The 13479-nt window shown below is 43.9% G+C and overlaps 1 protein-coding gene across 1 annotated transcript in view; it reads right to left on the reverse strand.

Moving 5' to 3' along the window:
• Positions 1-1345: 1345 nt before the first annotated feature.
• ASIC2 (acid sensing ion channel subunit 2) overlaps positions 1346-13479 on the reverse strand; it is a 495552-nt gene continuing 483418 nt past the window's right edge. Inside the window, exons 8-10 of the mRNA XM_054992824.1 lie at positions 12485-12564; positions 8565-8633; positions 1346-2299 (exon numbers count right to left, since the gene is read on the reverse strand). Coding sequence (XP_054848799.1) covers positions 2198-2299; positions 8565-8633; positions 12485-12564 — 251 coding nt within the window. The 3' untranslated portion in view covers positions 1346-2197. The remainder of the gene's footprint in view (positions 2300-8564; positions 8634-12484; positions 12565-13479) is intronic.

The following is a 13479-nucleotide window of genomic DNA, read 5'->3' on the forward strand; positions in this document are numbered from 1 at the left end:
GTTTTTGGTTCAAGGGTGTTTGTGAACTGTGGCACCTTTCTGGGGTCTAGAATTGCCAGAAAACTTCTGTAAGGTCAGGGCATTGCTCTTGATCAAGATTTGGTGCTTGATAAATAGGAGTTACCTGCCCATTGACAAAAGAACATTTAACTATAAATCATCCACTGTCTTGTGTTTTGCATTAACAGATTTGTCAAGCTTTCCACTTTCAAGTAGCCACATTGCATCTACCAAATCTATGTTCATAAGGCCCATTGTAGTCCTTGCCCGGGCAACTTAAAAAGAGAGCGTGTCATTCTTACCGAGAAACAAACAGTATGATTTTCTTACCTTCTCTCCTTCCTGAAATGCACCAGCTGCAATTCTTCTCCTCCCCACCCCCCTTCGCCAAAGCAGTTCAGCGCAGAGGCCTCTTTGGAAATATATCAAATATCCTGTCATCCTGGAACTGCTCCCCTGATATTTACTGGAAGATGAGCAACATATTTATGATGTGCCAAGCGCACCTTGTTCGCAATTAGGCATTATCACAATAGACTTTTAAGCCCTAACCTGGAAGATGAGTGGTTTTCATCTGGTCTGTACATTCTTTTCTGAACAACTGACACAAGGAGCGGGGGGAAAGGTAGAGCTTTGCTGAATTTCTGTGCCTTCTGATTTTCTTCTTGAAGTGTGTACTTCCAAAGACTGGGGGGGGGGGAGTGGGGAATCCAAGCTAAATTCTCTGCTAACAGAAGGTGCGGGGAAATTTCTACTAGTTCCCTTTTCTTGCTGCAAACCTGATTTGCCCCTCATATTTCTAAGGGACCCATTCCACAGGAGCAACATTCTGGGATCAGTGGGCTCCAATACAAGGGGGGTGGGCAGGAATGTTCTGTTCTACTGATGGAAGTGTTTTGTGCAAGTGGAAAATTAGTCTGGATCCAACCCAGAACTTTTTTTGTTAGAACAAATTTTGCCTTATTTGATCCATGGAGTTCAACACAGTGACATCATCACAAGCAGCCATGGTGACATCATCATGAGCAGGTGCCATTAATGCTACCCGGTTGGCCAACTAGAGGGCATTAATGGCTGCTGTGATGATGTCACCATGGCTGCTTATGATGTCACTGTGGCTGCTCATTTAACAACTGTTAATAAAAAATTAACTAATTTTTTCAAGAGGATGATTACAAACATCCTAAAAAAGAAACGTTGCTTCCCATTTTTGGCATAAGAGGAAAGGAAATAAAAATATGTCGTTCTGAAACACGCACACACACAAAGCCCTCCCTCAAGTGCTCGTCAAGTGTCCGTGAGGGTAGAAATGAACAGAAACAACAAAAATGGGCTCCTTCCACAAGACCACCTTTAATAGCACTGTTAAGAATGAGGAAGCAGGTTAGAGCAGAAAGGCAACTGAACCCAGCCTCCCCCATCCCAAGTCCTGAAACACACATGTTGTATTATGCGCTGACCTGATCACAAGAGTAGCTGTGACTTAATGTGTGCCAATGGGGCAAATGCTTGTGAGTGTGTGTTGGGGGGGGGGGTGTTACTCCTGGTGGTAGATGAGGCAAGCTGATTCATTGGGTTCCGCTCACCTTAGTTACCAATGGCTGAGCCCGTGCAAGACTTGAGCTCTGTTACAGATTTTAGACAACAGAAAGAGGGAATGGTGGTCCATGACCTTTGCTTCTGGCTCCCTCTTTATTCTAACTTGTCCTGTGGTGTATTGAAGTAATGGTGAATTCAGGGGGCATCTGTGCCAGTGGCCTCCTCCTTTGTAGTGGAAAAAAACAAACAGCTTTTGGACAGAGACGCGGCTTGTAAAGAAAAAAGAGGGAGATATTGCCATCAAAAGGATTGGCATGCAGGCTTCTTCTGTACAGTTGGTTGGCAGTCTAGGAAATGGCTCCTTGGTTGTCTGGTTCATATAGTTCAAATACTGAGACACGGCCTCTGCCGGTGAAGACAACCCCACTTCTCCCCACACCCTCCTCTTCCTCCCAACTCCACGTGGACAGAGGTGATGCAATTTAGTCCAAGGTGTCTCTCACTGGATTTTGGCAAAAAGAGAAAGAGAAGAGTTGGATGCATAGCGAATTCCTCAGCTGTTCCCCCACCCCGGGCGGCGAACCTGCGCGCGATTCCCTGGCTCCTGGAGAGAGAGTTCCTGCCATCTGGCAATCCATGGTGTCCGGGGAGGGCGTTGTCAACACGCAATCTCTTCCAACGTGCCAAGTGTTGTCTGCAGGGGGACTGTCACAGTGTGGCTGATGGGGTCAGAGTGATTTGGCAAAGGATCACATGTGCTCTGCAAAAGGGAGAGAGCGAGACAGAGAGAAAGAAGCGGGTGTAGCACAAAATGTCCCTGATTCCAATCTGTTTTTTTCCATGACTAGGTAATCAAAAAGCAACATTTGTTCGTTCAATCTCAGTCTGCTGTTTGTTATAAGGGGATTCTGGCCCAGTCATTAGCGAAGAAGGACTTGCGGTTACAGCGTCAAGCACTACTGCAGGACATCCTCAATGCTGTTACACATTTTGAGGGCATACTACAGCTTCTTAATCCTCTGCTTTCTACTGACAGACCCCCCAAAACTATAACTTATCCCAGTGGAGGGTGGTTTGACCAAGAATGCAGAACTGCCAGGAAAGAGTTAGCCTATTACACCAGACAGATCCGCCACTTGAAGAAAGGAACATCTCTAAATCGTCTTATCTTCTTAAGACCAGCCTACAAAACGTTATTGAAACAGAAGAAGTCAGATCACACCAAACTATTATGGCAAGAATTAGGCCTGGTAGTTCAAGGAAAGAGGGAGGCTCGGTTCCGGGAACTAGTGTCCTTTGGAACAGGTAGACACCCCCCTCAGTTGGATGCCCAAATTTCAGCGAAAGACTGGCATGTACACTTCCGCCAAGTATTCAGGGCCTCCTCTGTTCTCCAGAACAGAGCAACCAAGCAGATACTTCCTGCCGATCTCTCTACCCTGCCACAATGGCCCCCTGTTGCAGAGACTGAGATCAGAGGTCTTATTTCCTCACTTGCCTCTGATCTGTGAGGATCTGATTCCCCCCACCCCAGATGTTTAAGTCCTTCCCTGATTGGCGGGCTCCCATTTTAGCTAAGTTATTCACCCAGGTAAATTCAACAGGGGTCTTCTCCTCAGGGTGGAAACTGAGTATAGTAGTCCCAGTGTTTAAAAGGGGGAGCAAAGCAGATACCCAGAATTACCATCCAATAAGCTTGCTGGACATAGCTGCCAAATTGTATAGCAAATCTCTGCTATGTAAACTGGAGGATTGGGAAGCCTCCAACCAAGTCATCTATCCTGAGCAAGCTGGCTTCCATAAAGGGCATTGTACCATCGACCACTGTCAAACCCTCTACCAACTAGCATCCCAAAGAATCAAGGGCCCTATGCGGCTTTCGTGGACCTAACAGCCGCTTTTGACTCCATTGACAGAGAACGCCTCTGGATGATGCTGGCTGCCTCAAATATAGATAGGCGGTTATTGTTTCTTCTGCGGGAATTCCATTCTAACATCTTTGCTAAAATCAGGGTGGGCCCCTCAGGCTCTTTAACAGAGGCAATACCAATTTTTTTTTTTAATAAATAAACTTTTTGCAATACCAATTCTGAGAGGGGTAAAGCAGGGATGTGTCCTGGCTCCTTTATTTTTTAACCTATATCGAAACGATATTATCCCGACATTATCAGGCCCTGAGTTTGTCCCCCCCTCTTTAGGATCTCAGAAAATATCAGTTCTTTTATATGCTGATGATATGGTCCTGGTCTCTCTTACCCGTGTTGGCCTTAAAAGGCTTTTACATAAACTTGGTGACTTTTACAAAGAAGAGGCCTTAAACATCAATTATGCCAAGACAAAAGTCTTGGTTTTTAGGAGAAGACCTCATAGGTACAAGTGGACCATAGATGGAACCAACATAGAACAGTGCAGCACTTTTAAATACCTGGGGATTACCTTTAGCAAAACTCTGTCTTGGAGGGTGTATTTGGCAATAACCAAATCTACAGTTCTCAGATCAATCGGTGCCATTCTGAAATTTTACTATACAAAAGGAGGTTTTCTAATAGACCTAGCACTGAAAATATATTTGAGCAAGGCTATTCCTCAGCTCCTTTATGGAGTAGAGGTCTGGGGTTGGAAAGATTGTTTAATTACAGCTTTGGAATCTATCCAAAACCATTTCCTAAGGAGAATTTTAGCTTTACCAAAAGGTACTCCTGCAGCTCTTATGTGAGCAGTGCTTGGCCTGCCCTCAGTCAGAGCCTGTGTACATCTAACCCTGCTTAGATTCTGGAGGAAGAAGCGTAACGACAATACCAATCTATTGCACAGGTTATGCTATGAAGATATACATAAAAATGAGGCTGTACAGCTAGCCAGCTATAATGCATCCTTCGATGTTACTCCATCTGTGACGACTCCCAGGGTGTCTGGGTTGCTGGCTATAACATTTGGGAATGGGTGTTCCACTGCGACGCTGTAATGGATAGGCAGGCGATCTCCTATTCTAAATTCTCCCCATGGTTTAAAATTTTCAAAAAGGACCGTGTTAGAGCACCCTATTTGGTCAACATCCTCCCTCACAACAGCCCTTACCTCAGTTCAGTTCCAAACTATGCCCACAGCGCTGCTAGCTGGGCGCTATGCCAGAACACCTCAAGCCCTCCGCTACTGTATTTGTGGTGCTCACGTTGTGAGGGATTTACCACATTACCTACTATCCTGCCCACTTTATGCAGAGCCAAGGAATAAATCCCTAGAGGAGTTTTTAATCAGTTTAAACTCCTCTTTAGACTCTGAGAAGTTGTTTTTTTCCTGTCTGACACTGCTGCATTCGTCTCTTATAGATTCTCTCTGTTCGCCTTAGCAGCCAAGAAAATCCGGGCTAGAGTTGTGTCCAGAGACAGCAATGGTTTTATCTGACTGGTATTTTCTGCCTAGATCATTTTAATTTTTTAATATTTGTACATATGTTTACATGCTAGAGTGTTTTATATGTTATATCTGTATGATTGTAATGGCCTTTGGCCACAAACAATAAATTTGTCATTCATTCATAAGGGGATTCTGAAAAGTAATTCATTTTGGGGTTTCTAAACTGAACAGCATGAATTCAAAATCTGAACTAAACAGCTCAAAATATTTGCATTCTTATATATGTATTTTTCAGATTCTGAATCTCAAATTCCAGATAAATGTTGCAGATTTCAGGACAAAATTTAGAATCCAGAACCAAATCTGGGTCCCATGTATCTGTTGTCTGGTTAGAACAAGACAATCTTAGTGCCAAGATGCACATTTAAGCAGCAATGTGTGAATGTTGGACAAGATCTAACCAAAGTTAAAGTGCCTAAGTCCTATTTGATTTTAATTGGGGGAATTAAACATTTCAGTCTCTTCCACTGAAATCAATGGGTCTTCAAAGTGTCTAACTTTGGCAGGATTGTAACTTTATTTTTTTAAATGTGAGTCATGAACTTTTTGTCTTGAAACTGTCCCACTTTGTGCTTTGGACCACTGGATTTTGAACTGTGCATTTGGGGGGCAGGGGGCGGAGTTCAGTTCTGAAAAGCAAATTCTTTTTGAGTTTCTAACTTTGACAGTTTGAATAGGATAATTTCTTCAACTTGAAGTTCAGGAAAATTGGCTATAAAAATATGCCTGCCATGGTATTTCCGTGGGAAAGATTTAAGCACATGCTTCACTCTCTGTGGAAATCAATGAGATTTTAAAAATGCATAATTTTGGCTGGATCATGCCCATATTATACTTTACTTTTTTACAGCCAATTCACACATTGCAAGGCCCTTGTGGCTGTCATGAGGACAGATGTATACCCGGAGTTCCTTGCTAGGAGTTCTCAGACATACTGGGGCCAGATTTGTATCAAGACTCGAATGTGTAAGGAGAAGGCATTTAAGCCTCTCTCCCATCCCATCCCATGTTTTTGGAAAGCAGGACCCTAATCATGGGTGGGGAACGTACATGCACACATTTCCTCCACGTGCAGGCACAGTGCAGATGAGCTGGCAAGCATGCTCATGTGTGCTCGTTTTCTCTACACACTGACTGAATGCATGGAGGGGCATCATGTGCTCGGGGCTCCAGAGACCCCTTAAATCAATCTGTCTTTTGTCATGGCGTTTCATGAAGGGACTAATCTACCTTCACTCTTCTGTGTTATCATGATTACATGTTGGCTGTAACTACTGGTTAGCTCAAAAAGATCCCGAGTTCCTAAAAAGCTTTTGCTCTTCCACAATTCTCATGGACAGCAACCACAAAGGAAAAATTTCCTCTTAACCCCAAAGGTGTAATTTTCTTGATTAACAGCAGATTAAAATGAATGACTGATTTTTATATTTCTAAGAGAAGAGCTTCCATCCGCTGTCCCAGCATGCTTCTGTGAATCAGAACTTTTACACAAAGCTCATTTCTAAACTCAAGTGAAAAGCCTTGTACGTGTTTATTTGGCCTGAGCTTCATCAAATACATGAATTAGGGAGCCACCCTATGAAGGTCAGAAGTAAGCCAATGTTATTCAATGGGGCTTACTCCCAGGAACTTGTCCTTAGGATTGGGGCTTTCAGCGCCTAAGTGGTTAAAACCGAGTTTGTCTGTGCTGGGTTTCTTTTGCAAGTGTCCTACATTCAGTCATGAAAGAGTTAAATTGTTATTCTGTTTGTTTATTCAGATAGCTAGTTAGCATAGGATTACTTAGGCGTCAAGAAAAGTTCCCATCAGAGAAAGTGGGAGTCTTTAGTCTTAATGAGGGAATCTAGGAATGTCTACTGGATGAGCCAGTTTATTGGGGAGCAATTAGCTAGCAACATATACTAAGGTGTAGTGCTCTTTGTTTCAGTCTGTTCTAACTATGTTTCAGTTCAGTCTAAGTCTCTAAGGTTTTCTCTCTCTAAACTCTTAGTCTAGTCTTCAAGATGTAGTCAGTCAGTTGTTTATTGTTTTCCTACCAAATGTACCCTTTTTATCCTGTTATGTAGTAAAGTAGTAAAAAAGAGCCCCATGGCGCAGAGTGGTAAGCTGCAGTACTGCAGGCCAAGCTCTGCTCACGACCTGAGTTTGATCCTGGCGGAAGCCGGGTTCAGGTAACCGGTTCAAGGTTGACTCAGCCTTCCATCCTTCTGAGGTCGGTAAAATGAGTACCCAGTTTCCTGGGGGTAAAGTGTAGATGACTGGGGAAGGCAATGGCAAACCACCCCGTAAAAAGTCTGCCAAGAAAATGTCGTGGTGCGACGTCCCCCCCATGGGTCAGTAATGACTCGGTGCTTGCACAGGGGACTACCTTTACCTTATGTAGTAAAGTATTTTTATAGAGTAGAACCACAGAAGTCTGTCTACTTATTTCCACTGCGCTATTATCAAATTCTGCTACTCTGCTACCTTATTTATCTTATTCTTATTATAATATGCACACATCCCCCAACAGTCTGCCATAAGGATTACTTCCATAAGGATGAAATAAATTGCAGATGAGACTTAATACTAATACCTTCTCTCAGAACTATTTGTTCTGGGCCTTTATTCATATTTCTTTTGAACATCTAGCCTAAGAAAAAGTTTTGCATTACTCAGAAGCTCATATACTATATAGTGAAGCTAGGCCGGTCTGACAGAAGTGTCCTGGTGAAACGTGCTCTAATGGGCCATCGCTGCTTTTGAAATGTTGACTAGGATAACTTGGGTGGAGTCGCAGAATATTGAGAGCAACATATGAATGTTAGAGGTTGAAAAAGAGTGCCTCTGAAGATAAGCAGAGTGCATTTCCTGTACCAGTGAAAAATTAAAAGCCCTCACATCTGTGATTAATGTTCCCTCATTAATGCTGGCCCACTCAGCACAGACCAGGGCTTATGCTTTTTCTACAGTTGTGCCCATTTTATGGAACAGGCTTCCTGAGGAGAGGGGAACACTGCCCCGGAAATTTTTAGGAAGCGTTGTAAGGCTATTTTGTTCAACAGAGTTTTTAATAGAACGTAGTTTGCAAGTGTTTTATTGAATTTTATTAGATTTTATTAGGCTTAATTAAGTTTAGGGGGCAGAAAATTTGGAATTTTATTGTTGTAAGCTGCCCTGAACCATGGAAAAGGTGGGGTATAAATGCCTTAATTAATGAGGGGTTAAATTTCAGGGCCAGAAAGCACAGCTGACTGCCTTCCATGCACCTTTATTTTTTTTAAAAAAATTACACATCACCCCTTTCTCCCGCCTGGATTTCAGAGAGCCTTTATGCGTTATCTGCTCCCAGGGGATTTGCTCCTGGGATCAAGTCCAGAACTTTTTCACTGTGTCAGGACTTAATCCTGAAAGGTATGAAGTGAAAGGAAATAATGAGTGTTCCCTAAGCATGTGCAAACTTTTTCCTTTGACCAGGGAGAGGACACAGTTCTCCAAGCCAAGCCCCCAAATCTTTCTCCATCTTGCAGGGCAATGCACCAATACTGTCTGTGCCGGCTTCTGCTCTTGCATTCTCTACAACTAAGGCCCAGAAGCCTGACCAGAGACATGTGGGGTGGAATACTTACCACATTCTCATCGTGGCTTCCTTCCTCCTCCTCCTGGCCAAGAAGATCTAACAATTTCTCCTTGATCAGCTGAAAGAAATGGGAGAAATGCTTACTGCTCTCAGTCGCAACAGAACATCAGCACAGAACATTCTCATCTGCATCAAGGGAAACAGATTTTGAATCCAGCTCACTAATTGTTTGGATTCTTGCAGTTTACAGAGAGGGGAAGAAGTATCTTTTCGCTTTATTCATCTTCTCCTGCCCTTCCCACTATCTTGGGCCTTGAAATGCCACCAGGCATCATCCACACACATTAAAACCCATCTCTGCTAGCCGTAAGTACTGGAAAGGAGAAAGTGGTGTTGTTTGTGCCAGCCTGAAAAAGCCAACCATCTCGGCAAGCACTGAGGTTCCCCACGCACTGAGGCTGATGCTCAGCTGTGCCTGCACAGCCCCTGCCTTGTCTTGAGAGCAAAACCCAAAAGCAAAAGAGCAGAGGGAACCTACAATAAAGAAACTCTACAAATATCTTACAAAAAGTGTATTGAGAAATGATTCTTAAAGTGCAAAGTGCTATGCAATTTTGTAAGAATAACCTCATGTACAATGTATATATATCAGAATATCAGAATTATGAAGTCAGGGGAACTTTGTTCCATTGCTTAGAAATGACCAATCAGTGGGCAAAAAGACAACCTCCCTTTTGGAGGTACTTGATCTTCAAGTCCTCCTTCATACACAGGAACAAAAGGATTTGGTAACAGACTTCCCTCTAATTCTGACTGGCTAACAACCGCTAACTAATTTTGTTTTTGCCACTTCAATCAGGCTTGAAGCACTTTATCTACTGAACAAGGTTACTGGGTGACTTCAGCGGGTACCCAACTATGGCCACACAGACCTCTTGGCTTTGGGGGCAGAAGTGAGGCAAAAACTGTGGTACATGAAAGAGAAAACTAGTTTATGAGGTGGTTGTGGGAAGCAGCCTGTGGGATCTTCTTGATTTAAGGGTTCAAAACTCTTGCAGTCTGAAGACAGTCTTCATATTTAAACAGACATTGTTTGGAATAAATAGAAAGAACTGAAGTGACCCCACTCCTGGTTTGGTCACTGGAAGACAGAGAAGATAGGAAAGAGCCTGCAATGGCAACCAGTATGTGATTGTTTAATTGACACCACAATGGGGACCCAAAGCACCTTACATCATTCCCCTTTCCTTCATTTTATCCTCACAACAACCCTATGAGGTAGGTTAGGCCAAGAGTAGCCCAAGCTTACCCAGTGAGCTTCCATGGCAGGGTGGAGATTTGAACCCAACTCTCCCGGATCCAAGTCCAACATTCTAACTGCTACACCACACGTGTGTGAGACAACAGCCTAATAATCCAGTCTGTTTCTGCTTCAAATCAAAGCCTCTCGAATGCACCCCCAGAACACTTTCCCCAGATAGCTGGCTGTTTCTTCCAGAGCCATTAGTTGGCACGTGCTGAACTCGAGAGCCGGTGTCCAGTAGAGCTGAGTGAGATCCCAAGCTAAGCAACTCTGACATAACTAGCACACAGCAAGAGCAAGGGCCTATTTAAAGTTGGGAAGCCAGAGCTTCTAAAATGAGCCTGTGCTCAATCAAGTGCCATTTAATTCTTCGGATTCAAAATTGCAGCACTGGTGTAGAGATGTCACCTGCATTGTAAGTCAAGCACCCATCTTTAAAAGATAAAGGAAGGCAGGGCTCTGGATCTCCAATTGCCTGTGTGTGGAGTGGGTGAGGCGCTCCCTTTTTTCACCTCAGAGAAATTTTCACTAGTCCAGAGACCAGAAGCAGAAATAAAACAGAATAAGTTGGTGAGTTGGGAAAGGGAGACCTATCATGCCACCTTAATCTGTGTCACCACTTAGAAAGGTAGGGAAATTGTCCACTTTTAAATTGCTCTCTGTTTCCCTCAACGTTTTGAAATTTGGAGGTGGAATGTCACACTTTATAGAGTACATATGTGGAGTCCATGGTCTTCACCCTGTGTCTGGTGTAACAGTCATATGAGCTGTGCAGATTCTACTCAATCAGTCTTTTAGGATTGAAATTGCAGTGTGTGTGGAGAAAGAGCTTCAGCCTCCCCTCCCACTATTTCTTGACCTGAAATGATTCTCTGGGCGCGGCACTATTTGGCCTGTTGGGAAACCCACAAGTGTACACATGGGTTAACAGGGCACCCCTTGGACCCTTGCAGGTTGGGAAACTGCCGTGAAGGCTAAAGCTTTTCTTCATGTGTGCTATTGCTGCTGTCCAAACTCTGCACTGCACACATGGGAACTGAAGAGAAACTGCAAACCATATTTGACTATGAGTCTACGTGATATGCCTCGGCACATGTTTATCAAGTATAAAGAGATGCAATGTTAGCCGGGAAGCGTAATTTAAAAAGACAGAGCCCATGGAGATCTCTCCTTAGAGGGTTTGTTAATTTCATCTTTGCCTCCCAGAAGTCTGTCAATTTTACCTCTCCAGTCTAAAACTGTGTGGGAACACAGCCAGAGGGCAGCAAGGAATGGAAATGGGCTCAAGTTGCCTTCCAGAGCCAGGGCTTGGACCTGGAGAGATTATAATGGGCTGATGTTCCCCTTCTGGCATTTCAGAGCCCCTTCACACAGCTCCAGTGTATAGCAAAGCCCCTGCCCTGCCGCTGGCTCTTTTTAAAGTACCCTTCCCAACTACCATTGCATCTCCTGGCACGTGTTATTCATGTGTCAGCTGTCTTGTGTAGAGAGACTCTATTACACAAGGCACTGACCCTGACCCAACCTGTGTATTCCCATAATGTGTGAAGAGACTTGATTGAAACGATTGTTCTAGATGACAGTGCTCTTTATCTGAAATAACTGGTGACCCAGACCCCCCACCTCCCCATACCAACTAGAAATGCAAGTCTTGATTTTGTGCTTCAGGTTACAAAAATCTGATTTCCAAAATCTATTTTTAATATTTTGGTTTAATTTTATTTCCACATCAGTGATAGGCCATTTTAATTCCATTTTACATCTGCATCAGCAATATGCCTTAACAGAATATTATTATTGTCAAAGGCTTTCATGGCCAGAGAACGATGGTTGTTGTGGGTTTTCCGGGTTGTATTGCCGTGGTCTTGGCATTGTAGCCAAGACCACGGCAATACAACCCGGAAAACCCACAACAACCACGGCAATACAACCCGGAAAACCCACAACAACCATAGAATATTATTATTTTTTTTCAAAATGGTCCCTATCCTGTAAATTATTGTGGACAAAAAGTAGGTCATCTTAGATTTCCGTTCAAGAACAGCAGTGGTTCACAGGTTGGTGTGCAGGGTATATTCCAACCCTCACCAATGAGCACGGCTGAAGGAGCAGGGGAAGGTGGCACCCTTTCCAGTGGCTATCATGAAGAGGCCAATGAGCTGTCAGAGTTACTACCATAGCATTGTGCAGGTGCCCAGCTCCTGAGCAGGCACTGGAACCCAGCACTGGTTGAGATGATGATGTCATTTACAGGCACCAAGTTCCACTAGCCACTCAGAAACTGCATACTTGTTGCAGCCCCACCCCACGAGACCCTACTGTTTAGGTTTCTGAACATGCAAGATTTCAGAGAATGGCAAAGGGAAGAGTGGAAAACACTTACAAAGATGAGAGAGACAATCCGTTCGTGTGGGTAGTAGGTGCAAGGAATGGAGATAACATGAAAGTAGTGGATACAATAATTAGTATTATTATATTTATTTATTTCCCGCCTTCCTCTCCTCACTTTCCTCCCTCTCCAACAAACTGGCTGTCTCCTAATATGAGGGACCACACAGTAGAAGGGCCACAGAGGCTGATGATAAAGGAGGTACACATACACACTCCTACTAAGCTGGCTGCAGCAGCACCTTGCTGACACAAGACAAGAAAAGGCTGTCACTTACCTCGTAGATATAGTCAAATATTTCTAGAATGGTGAGGATGCTAGCACCAATAAAAAGGCCCATCTGACCTCCAATATCACCTAAGAGAGAAGAGTTGTTTCATGCACTGTGATGGAGAGACTCTGTAACCATATAAATACCACCAATATAATTGCTAGATGTACAACAAACAGTCTGAGATCCCTCAAGGGAATAAGCGAGGATTCTAGAAGCACTGTTCCCATTGGCTCACAGAATATATGTTTCAGAATGATACACGTCCAATTTCAGGGGAGAGGAGGAACATCTGTTCCTCCTATCCACCAAAACCAGTCATACTCACCGCCCTGTGGTCTCCATCCCTTACCGGAGTAAGGAACTTTGGAGCCTGAAGGAGTATTGTGGTCGCATACCAGACTAATGAAGAACCTGAGACTGTGTTTTCATACCCTGGAGCCTTCTTGGAGGCACTGAAAAGGAGCGTGCAATGTGACTGGCAGGTGAAACGAAGCCTTTGAGACTGACCAAGCCAGGCGCAGGATCTAGCCTTCCGGCCTTGCCTAGTTGATGGAGCAGCACAATCCATTTGTGGCATTTCAGACAGTGGCTTGCAGGGAATATCCCATGGGCTGCTAAAGGAAGGTGTTTGAGCTGTTAGGGCCACTGTTGCAACAATGTGCAGTTGCATAGCTACTGAATGGCTACTGGAACCCAGTGCTAGAAAGTGATCTCATCACCCCATGCTGGCACAGAGTTCCACCAGTCACCAGCTATGTGCACGTGCAGTGCTTTAGCGGTGACTTCATTAGTTCTGTCATTGGACAGTTCTGCCTTAGATCAACCTGGATTGATTTCAAAACACAGCTGTGTTATTCTTACATTTCCAGACTTGTGCGACTTAAAATACTCTTCTTTTTAAAAAGTTTGCATTATTTGCATTAGTTTGTTCTCCGGATCTGGAGGCGGTGGGAAATTACTTCTCCCCCATGACAGCATTTAGAAAACCTGCCGTCAAG

The sequence above is a fragment of the Eublepharis macularius genome, chromosome 12, assembly GCF_028583425.1.
Source record: "Eublepharis macularius isolate TG4126 chromosome 12, MPM_Emac_v1.0, whole genome shotgun sequence".
In the NCBI taxonomy this organism is placed as follows: Eukaryota; Metazoa; Chordata; class Lepidosauria; order Squamata; family Eublepharidae; genus Eublepharis; species Eublepharis macularius.